At 48.5% G+C, this 19,089-nt stretch overlaps 1 protein-coding gene across 1 annotated transcript in view; it reads right to left on the bottom strand.

The window, feature by feature from the left end:
* Positions 1-19,089, bottom strand: part of LOC135211170 (cAMP-dependent protein kinase type I regulatory subunit-like) — a 247,572-nt gene extending 228,483 nt beyond the window's left edge. Inside the window, exon 1 of the mRNA XM_064244368.1 lies at positions 18,892-19,089. Coding sequence (XP_064100438.1) covers positions 18,892-19,056 — 165 coding nt within the window. The 5' untranslated portion in view covers positions 19,057-19,089. The remainder of the gene's footprint in view (positions 1-18,891) is intronic.

Raw genomic sequence — 19,089 nt, 5'->3', positions numbered from 1 at the left:
AAAACTCCTGGGAGGTTGCAGGCAACCCCGAGTTGCAGTTCAATTAGAATACTTCTCTTATAAGTCGCAATCCGTAGATAAACTAGGATATGCGCCTACCCTCGGACAATTCAACTGCTTAGTAGAATCATGTCGCGAGGTTAATATACGTAGTATATTTGTAGGATTCTGAACAACGATCTCCATCCTAATTCTTTCCTTCAAGAAACAAAATAAGGATTGGAGATCGACCACCTTCGATCTCTATCAAAGAGTGAAGGAGAAGTCTTCCTCGAAGGAAAGCTTCAATGGTGAACAGAATACTAAGACGATAGTTCAAGCCAAACTGGATATTCCCGTCCAATCTTCTCTATTCCAGGTTGGTCGCCTACTGTAAGATAGTTTCTTTCAGCAGCAGTCTTCTTCCCAATGCTAGAAATTCCAGGAATTCGAGCATAGGCGAGGTTCCCGATTATCATGTAACATCGGGGATTCTCGTCTCGCTCACTTTAGACCGTGGTCTCGCCTAATGTTTGGAGATCGTAAAAAACTCGAACACTCTGAATGCGCTAGAAAATTCCTTAGAATTCTAAGCAGTCTGCGAAACCCCCACCGATTCGTCAAACGATATCGGCTGGTGGTGGTCCTCTCGATTCCCGTAGAAATCGAGAATGGGGCAGGATCCCTCCTCAACGACCGGGGCTTACGTCAGGTAGGACCCGAAGGTCCCCCCGGTAGCGCAGTCCCAAACGTGGGATCCTACAGAGAAATCTCTGTAGGATCCCTCCCCTTTCCCTCGTAGCCGTAAGGAGAGAGGGAATGGGGGAGGAATTGGATACTCGCTCGCCTTCCCAGCTAGCAGTTGGAGAAGAATAGGAGCAGCCATCGCCTTGCGGCGATGGTCTCTCAGAGTCTGGGAAAACGTATCGTCAGGAGAAAACGTTTTCCCGCGGAGGGTTACGAACTCTCACTGTAGGTAAGGGTCTGCCGCCACTGTGAACGTCGTCTGGGTGGGGCTGATCGACACCTGACAGGGGAGAGCCGATACCGTCCTCCGACTCATTCCAGTCCTCGTCGAGGTCGAAACCTCTCAGGAGGACCGAAGGAGTATTTAAATACGGTGTCCGAAGACACGTAGAAACGCCGCTGTCGCAGTAGAGGAGGTGGAAGTAGCTTGATCGACCGGAATCCAGAACTGAGCGAGCCTTCTTGTCCGGAGACGAGAGACTCTGGTTCGAGACAGAATCGGCAAGATCCGTCGCGGCAGACCCACCGTCGGTTTGGGTTCCCTCTCGGGCCCCAAAACGACTCGAGCAGAGACGTGGGCTCTGCTGGTGGGAGCGGCAATCCTTCCGCAAGGTCATTATGCTGACGAATCAGCTTAATGACTTCTGCAATTTCCTCTGTATCTCGGGAGTAACCGTCTTGCGGGAGTAGGACCGTCCAGTCCTTCCAACAAGAACAGATCCGAGATACTCCTCTTCCGAAGGAGGAATAGCGGCAGACCCCTGACGGTCGCCTCCAGCTACTTGCACGTATGTCCTGGTCGGTCCTAGAACCGTGCCTGGTCCATACGGCGTCATAGCGGGATCGCGAGCGGCGCACCTCTCGCGATCACTCATAGGTACCTCGCTCCTCCCGGTGTAGCCCGAGGAGGTTGAAGGTACAGGAGAGGCAGACCTGACGCCCCCCCCCTAGCTCGCTGGCAGGACCAGCGTGCTTGGAGGGCTGCTGCTGATCGTCAACCCGCGGTGGCGATCGAGCAGCAGGCCTAGCCTTGCCGCTCGCCTGGGGCGAGAGGCTCGGCTGAGAACGTCGACGCTGATCTCTAGCGTCAGGCGAGCTGTTGCTGGTTACCATCTTCGCCGGTCCCGATGGGAGCGGCGTCAGGTGACCTGCTAGGTTCGCTGTCGCGGTGAGACCGGCGAGCGTCCTCTCGGCGCGTCGAGCCGCTGGTACCAGCCGTGGCTGGTACCGACGGCCGCGGGGACCCCTTTCTCGCCTCAACTCGTGGCTGGTCAGCGACCGTCGCGTCAACCCGAGCAGCCAGCTGGTCGCTGCGAGAGCGTCCACTGGCCTGACGAGAGTCGTCTGCACGACTCTCGCCAGTCTTCTGCTCCGCGCTTCGGTCTGACGGCGAGCGAGCTCGGGCGTCAAGACTTTGGCTGGACGGTCTCCCGCGGGAGACCCGTCCACTCGGTACTTCTCGCTAACGAGAAGCCGAGGCGGATCCTGGTTTAGCGGCAGAACCGCTAGAACCAGGCGAGGAAGTGCCAGCCGAAGCTGGTACTCCTCTGGTCCCCGTCTTCTTCTCCTTGGTAGAAGAAAAGACGGGCCCGGTTCCCGAGGGAGCAGGAGGACCAGCAGAAGAGCTTCCCGAATCGCCGGAGCGAGACGGGCCCTTAGAAGGTCCCGAAGGAGCCTTTCTTAGGGGGAAAACCCGGGTTACCAGCCTGGTCGCTGCAAGAGCGGCCGCTGGCCTGGCAAGAGTCACCTGAGCGTCTCTCACCAGCCTTCTGCTCCGTGCCGCGTCTTGGCGCCGAGCGAACTCTGGCGCCGAAACTTGGCTGCACGGTCTCCCGAGGGAGAACGTACACTCGGGATCTCTCGCGAACAGAGACCGAGCCGGAACCTGGCGTAGCGGCATCGCCGCTAGCACCAGGCGAGGAAGTACCAGAGCTAGTGATACTCCTCTGGTCCCCGTCTATCTCTTCCTTACGGAAGGGGAGACGGGCCCCGCTCCCGAAGGAGCAGGAGGACCAGCAGAAGGACCCCCCCGTCCCACCGAGGTGGGACGGGCCCTTAGAAGTTCCCGAAGGAGACTTCTTAGGGGGAAAGGCAGCCTTCTTCTTCTTCGGCTTATGGGCCTTAGAAGTCGAAGGGGAAGAGGCAGCAGCAGACGATGAAGACGAAGATGACAGCTTCCTCTTCTCCTCTTCCTCGTCAGCTCACGCAGGACAGTCGTCAGGTCCTCCATCCAGGCCGGAGCCGGGGCTATTGCCGAAGCAACACGGCCCGACTGCACCTGTCCGGAAGGACCTGGGACTGGGGAAGACACACCGTGGGCAGGACCAGCATGGACAGGCACAGGAACCAGGAGCGACAGGAACAGCAACCAGCTCAGGAGCGGCAGGAACAGCGGCAGCGGTAGACCCAGAAGGGACAGCCAAGCCAACAGCGGGAATCAACATCAGCGGCAGGTACGGCAGGCCCAGCGATCGCCATCGTAGAATCATCGGCAGCCAGCGGAACCTGGGTCCTGGCGCCCGGTCCCGGGGCGAGCTGCTGGAACAGCGGAAGTCTGGGGCAGGCAACACGAAGAAAACAGGCGGCGGCGGCAACCCCACCTCGGTACGGCTGCGGCCTAGTAGCGGCAGACGGCGTCATCGACACAGCATGGGGAGTGTAGACCAGGGGGGGGGGGCAGCATAAGCGGCCGTGGTAGTAGTGGAGACCGCCCCAGACCTCGCTAGACGCTGCAGCAGCCCGTGGATGCTAGGCACGCCCTGCCTCCGCGGTGGTCCATACCTGTCCAAGGTCGTCTCCCACGGATGTAGCACCTGCGGTAACATAGATAGATTAGTAAGAGGGGTTCCCTCACGCACGGGGGGAAGACATGCCCCACCGAACGCAAGGAAGACCCCAAATACAAAATACAACAAAGAAGCTGAGCGGGGGGCAGGAAGGAAGACGAAGAATCGGATACCAAGGGAGTCGCGGGAGAGCTTTCCGACGACTTCCTGGCAGACCTTCGCTTCCCCTACCCCCGCACAGCAGTGAAAAGTAATATGAAAATGAAACAGAAAACTGCACTTGCGATTTCATTTCACATAAAAAAAATCGTAAGGATCAATTCCCGGGTAAGAACGAAAATTGATCCAAATTAAATTTCATGCAAATAAATAAATGAAAATGAAAAGAATATTGCAATTGCGAATCCACTTTCATTGCATTCTATTATACAAAATTAAAAGGCTCGTGCCGAGCGCAAACACACTCTCGGTAACGAACGCACAGGGCAAACATATAATGAAAAGAGTACTTACATTTTTCAATTACACACTTCCGCCCAAAATACATGACTCGGCGCGAGTGCGCCCGCCCTCGGCACCGAGGCATAATTCAAGGGTTCAATTCATGAAAAGAGAGGAAATCGCCGCATCTACGGCGATAACTCCATGTTGGTTCATAATTAAGTAATGAAAATGAAAACAGTGTACTTACAGTTTCATTTTCAAGTCAAACAAACCATTAGTAGAAAACACAATATAAACAAAGCATACGACGATGAAGCGGGCAGAGAGCGATGACGAACACGTCCTTCACACCCGCGGCCGAAAGCAAAAGTGATTTGTTTACCTCCCAGTCGCGCGTCGGACAAGCAGTTAACTACCGTTCTCCCCTTGTTCGAAGCTTACGACCGTTCCAGCTGCCGCTAGCTACTTCCTATTGTTAAAGGACCGATGGTTTGTATTACGTATCGGAACAAACAGGCAATCAGATTCATTATTTCTGTTTGTTTTCAAAGGGCTTTAACAAGTGGGAAGTTCCAAGTGGATGCCTCCAGAAATAAAACAAAGTAGTACTACTTACATCACTATTATACAGTATAAGTCAACAAAGTGCTATCCAAGGAGAGGACTGCACAATAAGGAGCTGGCACCAAACTGGCTGGGAAGTGTTTGTTTATTCAAAGACTTGCCAAATAACAGTAGCATGCGCTCCAATGTCTTGGTGAATACTGCCAGTGTGTTCATCAAGATTAGGAACACTATACACCGTACATACGTAGCTGTCACTAATATCAATACAGTACTGTACTATTCAAGTTTACATACTCTAAAGTACACACAGTACAGTAATTTGCAGTGTGAAAAGACAAGATCTAAATCCCATCATCACCATCAGAAATATAAGGTTTGATCTACCAAGTGGCTCTATAATACATTTTGAATAATGAAGTTCACTGAAAATCTGTTAAGAAGAGCCCCGTTTTGAAGTCTACGATAAGTAAAAACCCAACAAGCTGTTCTGTTGAAACTGATGATGTGTCAGCTCATTGTACATAAATGATGGAATTTTTTTTTGTTTAACTACAGACCTGCTCTGCCTGTGACTTTCTTAGGTCACTAAAACACACAGACCCATCATAAAAGCTGAACCAGGAGATGCTGGGGCTGCTGGAGAGGACTTTGGATAACAAAACAGGAAGTATTACAGGGGAGCTGAATAAGCTGAGGTGGGTTGCTCCTGCTCAGAAGCTTTATCATTGGATGAAACTGAAGAAGAAGCTAAGTCCAGAGAATCCTGTTCCACTGCAGGAGGTTTCTGTAAGTTCTAAAATACTATCAAGACGGCATTGAATAGGTGCCAGTGAAAGATCTGGAATAACAGAGGTGTACAAACCCACCAGGCTAGACTGAAGAGGCGCCAAATCTGGAATGTGGTGCTGAATGTTTGACAGATGCCAACAAGCGGACAGGTGGATGCATGGGCACAGGCCACTCAGATCCCACTGGGCCCTCGGATGCCACTGGGCATTCGGAACCCTTCTGAGAGGTGGAAGACTGCTTCAGAACTAAATACTGGTGCTCTACCACAGAAAGCTCAGGAAACAAATGACAGGGACTGTCCCAGAAGTTACAGGTAGGTTGCCGACTACACTACTGTTCCCTGGGCTGCTTACAGGGGAAAAAAAAGCGCTCAGCAGTGGATGCTTGTCATTTCAATGCCCTAGAAGTACTTGAAGAGTGTTAACTACGCCCATTGTTCGTACTGGAGTCCGAACTGCTAGATGGCAATGCATGCACTTCCATGGATGCTTTTCTAGCAGCTGGCCAACTCCTGGGATTTACAGACAACAGGATCAGTTGAGGGGGCAACTAACTCCAGGCAAACCCCCTCGGCCTCCCTTGGGCCCCCGATTTGCCTCCTCTCACGTTTAGGAGAGTTTGACAGGGACTTTCATCTAGGAGCATCAGTGGGACAAGTAACCACCTCCTTCACCGTTTTTGCACTTGCACCGAAATCACTCGCACTCATTTGGTCCATAAGGGCCTAGATGGAAGCCCCGATTTGGGCTACATATTGACCAACAGACTGAATTTCTGGTCTATTCTGGCTTTGAGGCTGGTGATGGCATTACATTCGGAAGTCTGGGAGCCAGATAACAGAATAGCTTGAAAAGTTGGAGGGCTGGTAATGGGGAATAAAGAACTCGCAACCGTAGACAGAATAGATACATTAGAAGAAACCTGGCTAGCAGAACCCCTAGAACTGGATCTTGTGGCCGCCTTTCTGTTCCTATTTCTCCAAAGACTATCAAGATGTACATTCAAATCTTTTCATTTCCCCTAATTTCAATCCCTACTCTCATCACAAGTTAGAGTAGAAAAACACATTTTCCCTCTACAATGACAGCAAACAGTGTGCAAGTCGTATCTGGCTGATGTCAGTCTGGTGTTGCAGCCTTTGCTGCAAAATTGGATACTAGTCAAACTAGAGTCAGACATGAGATAAAAAAAAAAGTCGTCACAATCAGGAAAAAAAAAAAGTTGTCAAATCTACCTAAGCTAACTGTAATTAGCTACCAAAAAGAATGAATACTTCAACAAAGATGGCAATAGCCTCAACCATCCAGTGAAAATATCAAAACATTGAACAGCAGAAACAAATTGAGCTCTTCAACTGTGTTGTACCTATTCTTCCCTAAAAGTGGGCAGGGCTAGTTACCTACACTAAAACAGTACTAAAAGTGCTACCGCAAATTTCAGGACTTAAGCTGCCGCAATAATCAGACACTAATAGCTATGTAATTACTTAGTTACTTATAAAAAATTCAAAACTGTTCTACTACAGTAACCCTCTGCGATCATTACAACTCCATGTTGTTCAGCATTACAGAATTGTGAAGCTAATTTGCAATTTTTTAAATACTAGCTACATATACAAATGTAGTTTTAAACATGAACGAACTTGTAACCCAAACTGGTTTGGTCATTCAAGTTAGGTCACAAGGTAGGTAAGTAGTGGCAAGATGATCTAGGGGGTAGGGGTACCACACACTCACTCGACTGCTAGTTGTCCCTTTATTCATAAAAGAATAAGTGCGTATCTAAGAAAAATTAACATTCTAAAATTTTTACTTGTTCTCAAGGGGATACAACAAACCTTTTTCTAGCATACAGATGCTCTCTCCTTATGTGGAAGGTAAAGAACTGATCAAACAACATGACTAGCAACATTCTTCCAAACCAGAGGGATCCCTCTTGCAACCACCTGTATCCCCTGGCATAGGCTCTGTGTTATTCTGGTAAAGAGGAGAGAGAAATTAGGATGTCCTGTTTCTTTAGGACCAAAAGTGCTGCTCATGAGGCATTAACATCAACTTGCTAACCCCATTGTCAAGATGGCTGAAGGGAGTTACATCTACCAACTTCCATAGGAAATAGGATGCTCTTTTGCGTAACTCTCATGCACCTAGTCAGACCAGAGAGTACAATGGCACTGAGCTGCCACACAATAAGAGATAATGAGAGGAAGATCAGTCACCTTTCACTTGTTTAAGTTTATGTCCCCCATGAACTTAAAGTGGGATGCTTTTTTTTGTTCAATAGAGCTAGAAACACAACACATTAAAACAGCCACCACAAGTTCTAACATCAATACATCTACTGCTGAAAAAAACCTCTTGAATACTAAGGACAGGACAATGACCTTAAGTTTGTGAGTCTCTCTCCAGGTTAGAAAGGAATCTCTCTCACCCAACAAGTTGATGACCTAACAAAGCCAAAACAACACTGTCTTCTTGGACACTAATTCCTTGTGCCTGCCAGTGCTAATTATAAATCTCTGAAACATTAGCCCAGGATTTCTAATCCTGTGCTAATAGTACAGTAGTGAATAGGGAAAAACCGAGCACAAAAGCGTCTCTTCTTGTTCTTCACCTACGAAGTCCCAGAGGGAGACATCAAAATGCTTTTGAATCCCTTATCAGAGACTGATGGGTTTGGAGATTTCACCAAAAACTCTGAAGCTAACAAGAACAAAATCTCCCATATTTTTCTTCGCGCACTAACCATGTTACTGTACTAACTTTAAGCATCTGTTTTCTTTCCTAAAAGAACAATTTTTATGTACCAGTAATTTGCAGTTATCCTTATGCCAAACGAGAGGCTGTGACACTCCTTTCTTCACTAATGCTAAGGCTAGCAAGAAAACAGAATTGGGCTTGATTGTCTTGTCCAACACCTCCCTTAGTGCCTGGATAAGACTTTGGAACAGAAGAATCACACAGGGCGAAGGTTAATAGCCTTATAAAAAACAATTGCAATGTGGCCTAAATTAGATCAAGGTCTCCTTGGCAAACATTGTCCCTTAAAAGGCTAAGAGCACCCATTACCAGTTACTAGAAATTGCAATACATGAAAATTGCTCATTACTTGTTCTTTATGTCAGCTTACCTTCATGGGCCAATTGAGAACCACAACTCGGAAAGCTTTGCCTAGAAATTTTCCACGTATGTATGCTAGCCTTGATTGGGTCTATGTGGCTCTTTTTAATAATTCTTCCAACTGGGTGATACTCAATTGTCAAAAAATTTGCATTCCACTAAACTCAAATTCCACTGTCAATCTGTTACTTAAAACAGACATTTTATTTCATTCGACATTTTTGTATGTAGCAAGTATTCCATATGAGTGAAAATTAGTTTTGTAACACCTTGGTATATATGATCTTAGAAGTCTACAGAACTTTGAAATGTTAATAAACATGTTTTTATTTGGTTATGTGACCAATTTGCACAAGTTTTGGTTATGTCAACAATTCGTATTAAGTTCCTGTACTAAGAACATTAATTTTCAGTAACCATAATAGGGGCCTTGCGTTACCATTATTAGTTAACATTTAATGTTCAAATCTTATTTTATCATCTAAACTCCATGAATCTAAATATTTGGGCATACATTTTCAAAATCTCCCTCTTCTCTGTTCTCTACACTAATAAGTCATTTTTATTTACAATGTGTACTCTAACTCACACGCCATTTCATACATGCTGCACCTACTCACTCCCTGACAGCTCTCTCACCTTCTTGGTTATCGTAATATAAGCTAACATAGCATGCAGGACACTACCATGTATTTGCAAAGCATAACTGTAACTTGCTTTAGTCTACTAATGAGTAATTTGTGAGGTTTTTAAAGGCAACTGCTGCTATTCTTTCTAGGGGCTGCATAAGTTGTGACTTGACCATGCCTTGCTTGGTCAGATTATCAGCACTAGATATAAATATTGCCAAGCATGTACATACCACAATACAGCAAAAAACTAAGCCTAAGCCAACATCTTTTCAAACCTCTTTTTCGGATCTGTATCACTGAGAACATACAACAAATCTATATGTGCATTGCAGTTCCTTAATATGCAGTTCATTCTACGTTATAGGGTAAAAAACCGCATGGTACAGGGGTGGACCATGTACGATCAATGTGTACAACCCAAAAAAAAGTACATTATAACGCGTCCTGACATAGGAGATGGGCATCAGACGCGACTTGTTGTTGGTGAGAAACGGAGCTAAAGACCTCTACTCCGGTGTCAGGATGCGTTATAATGTACTTTTCTTGGGGTTGTACACATGATCGTACATGGTCCACCCCTGTACCATGCGGTTTTTTACCCTAGTTCTTTCTTGTAGTGCAGAAATCATGCTGAAGATTCTTTCATACTAAGTGTATTTTAACCTGTAGTGCCAATTCAAACTGCATATTTCAGTCTGGGAAATCTTTCATAATAATATGTTACAATTTCATTTACATATATTTGTAAATATAATATGTAAATGACTTTGGCTTCTGATTAGGATAAAATATTTCATATTTACATAAAACTGCCCCAAACATCCAACAGACATTATTTAGTGTGTTTTGTATATTTCATATGATTTTTATATAACTAATACTAATCATTAGAATATCTTCTCTTTATCTCATTGGAATATCTTCTCTTCATTCATAAGCTATTAGTTCTGAATACCGACATTTTATGGGTAAATCTTAATTAGTGTTGTTACTCCACATCATAAATTTGCTTCACAAGGCAATTTCTTTTCGCTGTCAGGTGGAAGTAATGCACAGTTGACTTACTGTTAGCCCTTTTTGGACCTACCAAGAAACTGCAAAATATCCCAAAAATGACAATTTGTCGAAAATTGCATTTTTCCTAACTATACAAACCTGAGGTCCTTTAACAATAGGAAGGTAACTAGCGGCAGCTGGGACGGTCGTAAGCTTCGAACAAGGGGAGAACGGTAGTTAACTGCTTGTCTCCGATCGTGCGCTGGGCGGGAGCCCGAGAGGTGAAGAATCACTTTTGCTTTAGGCCCATGCAAAAAGTTGCAGAGTGAGGGGTGGCATGAGGTGGGACTATATGTAAAGGACCTCAGGTTTGTATAGTTAGGAAAAATGCAATTTTCGACAAATTGTCATTTGTTCCGATACGTAATACAAACCCTCGGTCCTTTAACAATAGGAAGACTCACTTCTTGGTGGGAGGAATCTGAGTCTTTTTGGTGAACAGACTGGTGTTCGTCCAACCCTGGAGTGCCTCCCTGGTCGTAAGAGCAAGGGAGGGATCCAAACCTCTGTCCGATTGATCGGGGTGTGCACCGCAGGATCAATGGTCAGACCTCTGGGCCAAGTACTAAGAGAGAGGCAAGCGTATCTCTTCGTACCAGCAAGCAAGAACTTGTTCCTGTTTGCAAGAGACAATCATAAAATGATGGGTTTGTCTCAATTTGGCATCCACTTCCTCCCCCTTGTTGGAGGAAGTGGTGGATATTTACTCCTATCCCTACTGAAAGGGATAGGGGTGGATGGTGCTCTATTGAGTAGCTCACTGCATCTCGTCCTTACCCAGCAGGGTGACGACCGTGTCCCTCTACCCAAAGGTAGAGGGAAAAAGAAAAAAAAGATGGGGAAGAGGAGCCAGTCACACTCTCATTCCTCATCCATTCTTACGGTCACACCAGGACTCGATGCTGTTCAGCCTGCGAGGGTCTGGGTTAACTACACAACGTGTTGAGCCAACCCCCACGGTTCCCAGGAAAAAGATCCAAGGAACTGTGGGCAATATCCTGAAGGTAGAAGGAGGTGCATGCGGTCCGGTTGGACCAGGCGCCTGCCTTCATTACCTGCGCCACGGAGAAGTTCTTGCGGAACGCGAGAGAATGATGAAGAGGCGTCCACACTCATCCTGGGGTGTCGAGGTTTCTTCAGACAGCTCCGCGCACCTTCACAGGACAAAGCAGCATAGCCTTCGTATCGGAGGCGGTGAAGTCCATTAGGGAGGGTATTGTGAAGGACTCGAACCAATCGTCAGTTACCGAAGGGTTCTGAGTCTCGCTACGAAGATCGGTACGAAATCGAGCGTCACAAATCCCCATCCCTTTGTGCTTGACTTCTCAAGAGAAGTCATGCAGTTACCTAAGACGAAAAGAAGGGAATAGTCGTATGACCTATCCCTCTTCTCGACTTTGGTTATGTACAGTACTCATACTGACAAGCTATTAAGACAAAGTAATGATTGCTCTGGAACAACCGAACTAAGTCCACAGCATAGTTCGTAACTGACTCGGGCGCTCTGACAGCTGCCGACTGACTGGTTCAGAATCAGTAGAGGCAAGTTGTCCACGCATCCGGGTAAGTCACGTTGACCTTCGCCCTTTAAAGAGTTATGCTGAGAGACCAACAAATAAAATATTTGTTAGTCACCGATGCCGGACGGCGCGGCGATGATTCTCTTAATGCATAAGCTCAAAAGGCGAAAGTCAATTGCCTTCAAAAGACCGAGGTCCCTGATGGCAAGAAAATCTCATAGACGTTGAATCTCAGCTTAAGGAGAAACAACACTATGTGACGTTGAAGACGAAGGTAGGCAATGAATGCAACCTACGTCTTCCAGCTGAATCGAGAGAAGGAATCTCAAGATTCTAAACCTGTGCTTACAAATGACTGAAAACGCTAACCGCCATTTCATTGCTGTCCGTTGTGCAAAGAAAGCGGGCGTTCTTCAGTAATGAAACACAGGGGAGAGCCGCTTGAAGAACTGCTTCTCATGGGCTGAATGTTTGGAAGTAGAGCTGGCAGGTGTGGGAGTAGGCGATGTCTTTCCAATACATCTGCTAATCCGGGGTGAACAATGAACAATTTTACACCTCCGAATACAAGATATTTTGAGGACAAACTCAGATTCCGCAAAAATCATTCGCATTATCGGGATACGATGCAGCAAGAGACTATTACAGAATTCTGTTACCGTGCGGTAAACAGAAAGATGAGAGTCGAATAGATATCTCTGTTTAAAATTCTCGCAATACCGAAGACGATGAATACTAGCGTTTCACAGCAGTAGATGGTCATTCATGTATGCGAGAATCCCCGTTAATCAGAGACTTAAGTCCGTGATTGTTGGGCAGAGATACGGTTGTTATTCAATCAAAGCAGGTGAGAAAGACATAAACAACCGTCTATCTCAAAGCGGCAGCTGATACTGAAATGCCTCGGGCAATTCAATACGCAGTAGCTGTCGCTGACTCGTCATCCTGAGTTGCCAAGTAATCCTTTCCACGAAGGAATGCGTTCGGCTAGAACCACCGAGCATAAAAAGATATGCTCGAGCAATTATATTTAAGCGAAACGAATTTCGGTAAATATAAAAGCTTAAATGGTGTTGTTGTGACAACACCATAAGTATATAAAATTGAAACTGGAAACTCCTGGGAGGTTGCAGGCAACCCGGGTTGCAGTTCAATTAGAATACTTTTCGTCTAAGTCGCAATCCGTAGAATACCAGGATATGCGCCTACCCCTCGGACCATTCAACTGCTTAGCAGAATCATGTCGCGAGGTTAATATACGTAGTATATTTGTAGGATTCTGAACAACGATCTCCATCCTAAATTCTTTCCTTCAAGAAAACAAAATAAGGATTGGAGATCGACCACCTTCGTTCTCTATTAAAGAGAGTGAAGGAGAAGTCTTCCTCGAAGGAAAGCTTCAATGGTGAACAGAATACTAAGAAGATAGTTCCAGCCAAACTGGATATTCCCGTCCGTTCTTCTCTATTCCAGGTTGGTCGCCTACTGTGAGATAGTCTTCTTTCAGCAGCAGTCTTCTTCCTAATGCTAGAAATTCCAGGAATTCGAGCATAGGCGAGGTTCCCGATTATCGTGTAACATATCGGGGATTCTCGTCTCGCTCACTTTGGACCGTGGTCTCGCCTATGTGTTTGGAGATAGTAAGAAACTCTAACACTCTGAATGCGCTAGAAATTCCGTAGAATTCTAAGCAGTCTGCGAAACCCCCACCGAATTCGTCAAACGATATCGGCTGGTGGTCCTCTCGGATTCCCGTAGAAATCGAGAATGGGGCAGGATCCCTCCTCAACGACCGGGGCTTACGTCAGGTAGGACCCGAAGGTCCCCCCTGGTAGCGCAGTCCCCAACGTGGGATCCTACAGAGAAATCTCTGTAGGATCCTTCCCCTTTCCCTCGTAGCCGTAAGGAGAGAGGGAATGGGGGAGGAATTGGATACTCGCTCGCCTTCCCCAAGTGGAACTAGCAGTTGGAGAAGAGTAGGAGCAGCCATCGCCTTGCGGCGATGGCCTCTCAGAGTCTGGGAAAACGTATCGTCAGGAGAAAACGTTTTCCCGAGGAGGGTTACGAACTCTCACTGTAGGTAAGGGTCTGCCGCCACTGTGAACGTCGTCTGGGTGGGGCTGATCGACACCTGACAGGAGAGAGCCGATACCGTCCTCCGACTCATTCCAGTCCTCGTCGAGGTCGAAACCTCTCAGGAGGACCGAAGGAGTATTTAAATACGGTGTCCGAAGACACGTAGAAACGCCGCTGTCGCAGTAGAGGAGGTGGAAGTAGCTTGATCGACCGGCCAGAACTGAGAGAGCCTTCTTGTCCGGAGACGAGAGACTGGTTCAAGACAGAATCGGCAAGCTCCGATCGCGGCATACCCACCGTCGGTTTGGGTTCCCTCTCGGGCCCCAAAACGACTCGAGCAGAGACATGGGCTCTGCTGGTGGGAGCGGCGATCCTTCCCCCCCGCCCCCCGGGTCGTTGTGCTGACGAATCAGTGCAATAACCTGGGTAAAGTTACTCTGAATCTCGGAAGTTACAGCGTCTTGAGGAGTAGGACCGTCCAGTCCCTCCAACAAGAGCAGCTCCCAGGACCCTCCTCCTTCAGAAGAAGGACCAGCAAACAGATCCCTGACGGTTGCCTCCAATCACTTGCGCGTACATCCTGGTTGGTCCTAAGACCAACCTGGCACGTGCGGCGTCGTGACGGGATCGTGAGCGGCGCATCTCTCACGATCACTCCTATATACCTCGCTCTTCCTGGCGTATGCCGAGGAAGTTGAAGGTATCGGAGAGACAGAACTGACGCTACCCCCTCTCCCCCTGACGGTCGCCCTCCAATCACTTGCGCGTACGTCCTGGTTGGTCCTAAGACCATACGTGGCACGTGCGGCGTCGTGACGGGATCGTGAGCGGCGCACCTCTCACGATCACTCCTAGCTACCTCGCTCTTCCCGGTGTAGCCCGAGGAAGTTGAAGGTAGTGGAGAGACAGACCTGACGCTCCCCCCCCGCTCGCTGGCAGGACCAGCGTACGTGGGGGGCTGCAGCCGATCACCAACCCGCGGTGGGGATCGATCTGCAGGCCTGGCCGTGCCGCTCACCTGTGGCGAGCGGCTCGACTGAGCACGTCGACCCCGGTCCCGTGCGTCAGACGAGCTGCTGCTGGTCACCGTATCCGCCCGGTCCCTGTGGGAGCGGCGGTCAGGTGACCTGCAGAGCTCGCTTTCGCCGTGAGACCGGTGAGCGTCCTCGCGGCACGTCAAACCGCTGGTACCAGCCGAGGCTGGTACCGTCGGTCGAGGGGACCTGGGGGACCTCTTCCCAGCCTCAACCCGTGGCCGGTCAGAGACCGTCACGTCCACCCGAGGTACCGGCTGGTCGCTGCGAGAGCGGCCGCTGGCCTGGCGAGAGTCACCTGAGCGGCTCTCAACAGTCTTCTGCTCCGTGCCTCGGTCATGACGCTGAGCGAACTCAGGCGTCTTAACTTTGGCTGCACGGTCACCCGAAGGAGATCGTACACTCGGAACTTCTCGCGGAAGAAACCGAGCCGGTACCTGGCTTAGCAGCAGAGCTGCCAAGACCAGGCGAGGGTGTACCAGCGGTAGCCAGCACACCCTTGGTCCCCGTCTTCTTCTTCTTCTCAGAAGGGGAGACGGGCCCCGTTCCCGAAGGAACAGGAGGACAAGCAGAAGAACCCCCCCGTCACACCGGAATGTGACGAGCCCTTCGAAGTTCCCGAAGGAGTCTTCTTAGGGGGAATAACAAAACCCGGTTACCAGCTGGTCGCTGCGAGAGCGGCCGCTGGCCTGGCGAGAGTCACCTGAGCGGTTCTCGCCAGCCTTCTGCTCCGTGCCGTGGTCTTGGCGCCGAGCGAACTCTGGCGCCGAAACTTTGGCTGCACGGTCTCCCGAGGGAGAGCGTACACTCGGGATCTCCCGCGAACGAGAGACCGAGCCGGAACCTGGCGTAGCGGCATCGCCGCTAGCACCAGGCGAGGAAGTACCAGAGCTAACCGATACTCCTCTGGTCCCCGTCTATCTCTTCCTTACGGAAGGGGAGACGGGCCCCGCTCCCGCAGGAGCAGGAGGACCAGCAGAAGGACCCCCCGTCCCACCGAGGTGGGACGGGCCCTTAGAAGTTCCCGAAGGAGACTTCTTAGGGGGGTGAGGCAGCCTTCTTCTTCTTCGGCTTATGGGCCTTAGAAGTCGAAGGGGAAGAGGCAGCAACAGACGAAGACGAAGATGACACCTTCCTCTTCTTCGTCAGCTCACGCAGGACAGTCGTCAGGTCCTCCATCCAGGCCGGAGTCGGGCCTATTGCCGAAGCAACACGGCCCGACTGCACCTGTCCGGAAGGACCTGGGACTGGGGAAGACACCATGGGCAGACAGCATGGACAGGCGCAGGAACCAGGAGCGACAGGAACAGCAACCAGCTCAGGAGCGGCAGGAACAGCGGCAGCGGTAAACACAGAAGGGACAGCCAAGCCAGTAGCGGGAACCACATCAGCGACAGGTACGGCAGGCCCAGCCATCGCCTCGTAGAATCATCGGCAGCCAGCGTGGTACTGGCGGCCGGTCCAGGGGCAAGCTGCTGGAACAGCGGAAGTCTGGGGCAGGCAACACGAAGAAAACACAGGCGGCGGCGGCATACCCCTCCTCGGTACGGCGGCGACCGGCCCTAGAAGCGGCAGACGGCGTCACCGACACAGCATGGGGAGTGTAGACCAGCGGGGGGAAGCAGCATAATCGGCCGTGAAGGTTGTAGTGGAGACCACTCCAAGGTCACCGCCCCAGACCTCGCTAGACTCTGCAGCAGATCGTGGATGCTAGGCACGCCCTGCAGCCGCAGTGGTCCATACCTGTCCAAGGTCGTCTCCCACGGCTGTAGCACCTGCGGTAGCACAGACAGATTAGTAAGAGGGGTTCCCTCACGCACGGGGGGGGGAGACATGCCCCACCCCAACGGAAGGAAGACCCCAAAAACAAAATACGAGGAAGCTGAGCGGGGGGGCAGGAAAGAAGACGAAGAATCGGATACCAAGGGAGTCGCGGGAGAGCTTTCCGACGACTTCCTGGCAGACCTTCGCTTCTCCTACCCCCGCACAGCAGTGAAAAGTAATATGAAAATGAAACAGAATACTGCACTTGCGATTCACTTCATAGAACTTAAAGAGGGAAAAATCAATTCCCGGTAAGAGCGGAAACTTGATCCATAATAATATGATGCTATCATAAATATATATGAAAATGAACAATACTGCACTTGCTATTTTCACTTTCACAGCAATAAATCGTAAGGATTAATTCCCGGGTAAGAGCGGAAATTGATCCAAAATTAAATTTGATGCAATTAATAAATGAAAATGAAAAGAAAACTGCATTGCGAATCCACTTTCATTGCATTCTATTCATACAAAATAAGAGGCTCTTGCCGAGCGCAATCAAGCTCTCGGCAACGAACGCACAGGGCAAAAATATAATGAAAAAGAGTACTTACATCTTTCAATTACACACTTTCGCCCAAAATACATGACTCGGCGCGAGTGCGCCCGCCCTCGGCACCGAGACATAATTCAAGGGTTCAATTCATGAAAAGAGCGGAAATCGCCGTCTCTACGGCGATAGCTCCATGTTGATTCATAATTAAGTAATGAAAATGAAAACAGTGTACTTACAGTTTCATTTTCAAGTCAAACCAAACCATTAGTAGAAAACACAATATAAACAAAGCATACGACGATGAAGCGGGCAGAGAGCGATGACGAACACGTCCTTCACACCCGCGGCCGAAAGCAAAAGTGATTCTTCACCTCTCGGGCGCGCGGGCGCGCGCACGATCGGACAAGCAGTTAACTACCGTTCTCCCCTTGTTCGAAGCTTACGACCGTCCCAGCTGCCGCTAGTTACCTTCCTATTGTTAAAGGACCGAGGGTTTGTATTACGTATCGGAACAAATTAACTTTAAAAAATATCACCATTACCCACTAGTAATATCTTGTGTGTATGATAACAGAGTTAACCCTTTTAGAGAATTAGTACCAATTAAATCTCACAATATGAGCTGCAATCCACCTGAATTTTAAGAGCCATAAATCAATCTTATGAGACGTAAGAACTGTTTGTAACCCCCTCAAAAGTGGTTATGCACAAAATTAAGCCAACATAAGGAATGGGATGGACTATCAAACTTAGGCCAACGGCCAACAACTGAATCCACTGAGGTCATTTAGAGCTGAAATAGAGGAGATCGCAGTACACGCAGGGTTTCTGTACTCCTCAAGGAATTAAACAAGTTAATATCATCAGTTCTGGTGTTGGTCAAGTTAACTGGTTATTGTTAGGCAGTCTTAATATCAAGTCAAATTTGGATGTCAGGCCACTTCATACCCAAGGTATAGGGCTATGTCTCGTTATACATTGCTGAAATTTATAGTAACATAACCTAACCTTACCTAAGGTGCTCACCCTGGACCTGGGGCTTCAACCCAACCCAATTTTCAGCTTCTCTGAGATGACAAACCTATAGCCGACATAGCAGCCTGCAATCTGCCCCTAATGATAAATAAAGTTCAATCCTGATGCTTAAGCAAAAACATATGGGCCTTTTCACACTAAGTAACTGACATTTTAGTAGAAGGAGGAAATAGAAGGAGATAAGCTACCTACCTAAGTAGGGACCAACTAGGTAATGAATTAATGAACCATTTCCAGTGGAAGTAAGAACTCCTACCAAGAACTCCATAAAATAAGTTCAAAGATTAAATCAATAAGGATCAACTTACAAAACTTCACCTACAGTAACATAAGTTAATAGGCTAGGCTAGCTTACGCTGAGTACTAGGTAGGTAGGTAGCTACCTACATGACTGCCAAAGATGCTCATATTTCAGCCTCCTAACAACAGCAGTCTTGCTATCCATTCAAATTACCCATCGCTTATCTCAAGAGGAACACAGATAATCACAGCCAATTACGTATTAGGGCCCATTACTAAAACAACAGCCCAGCCCAAGTAGACCCACCAAGAAAGGGGGTTGGCCTTGTTGAGAGTCGAAAGTAGGTTACACTAACCCTGCCTACCATGTAGACATCATACCAAATCAACATTATCATCAGTTGAATAATTCTCTCATGTCCGCACAACTTGGCAATTATAAAATGCATAACAGTTAGGACGGGCATCAAGCGACTCGGCTCATAAATGAAATATCACTCCCAAGAATTCTAACTTTGCTGAACGTAGCCGCGCCTTTGCTCACCCTTTCCAACTTATGGAAGTATTCCCTGAGGAAGGCGATGGGGTTATCAGGTCGGCTGACACACAGGCTCACTATAGCGTCCTTCAGGATCTGCTGAATGTTGTGCCTTTGGACGTAGGCCTCACATTCTCGCAGGCTTTGCTCTTCTTCGAGATTCGCCGCCATCTTCGTCGATCACCAACTGACGAAAATCTATAG

Source organism: Macrobrachium nipponense, chromosome 4 (genome assembly GCF_015104395.2).
Source record: "Macrobrachium nipponense isolate FS-2020 chromosome 4, ASM1510439v2, whole genome shotgun sequence".
NCBI lineage: Eukaryota > Metazoa > Arthropoda > Malacostraca > Decapoda > Palaemonidae > Macrobrachium > Macrobrachium nipponense.
Note: the sequence above shows the minus strand (reverse complement) of the source record. Positions and strands in the feature narration are given on the sequence as shown.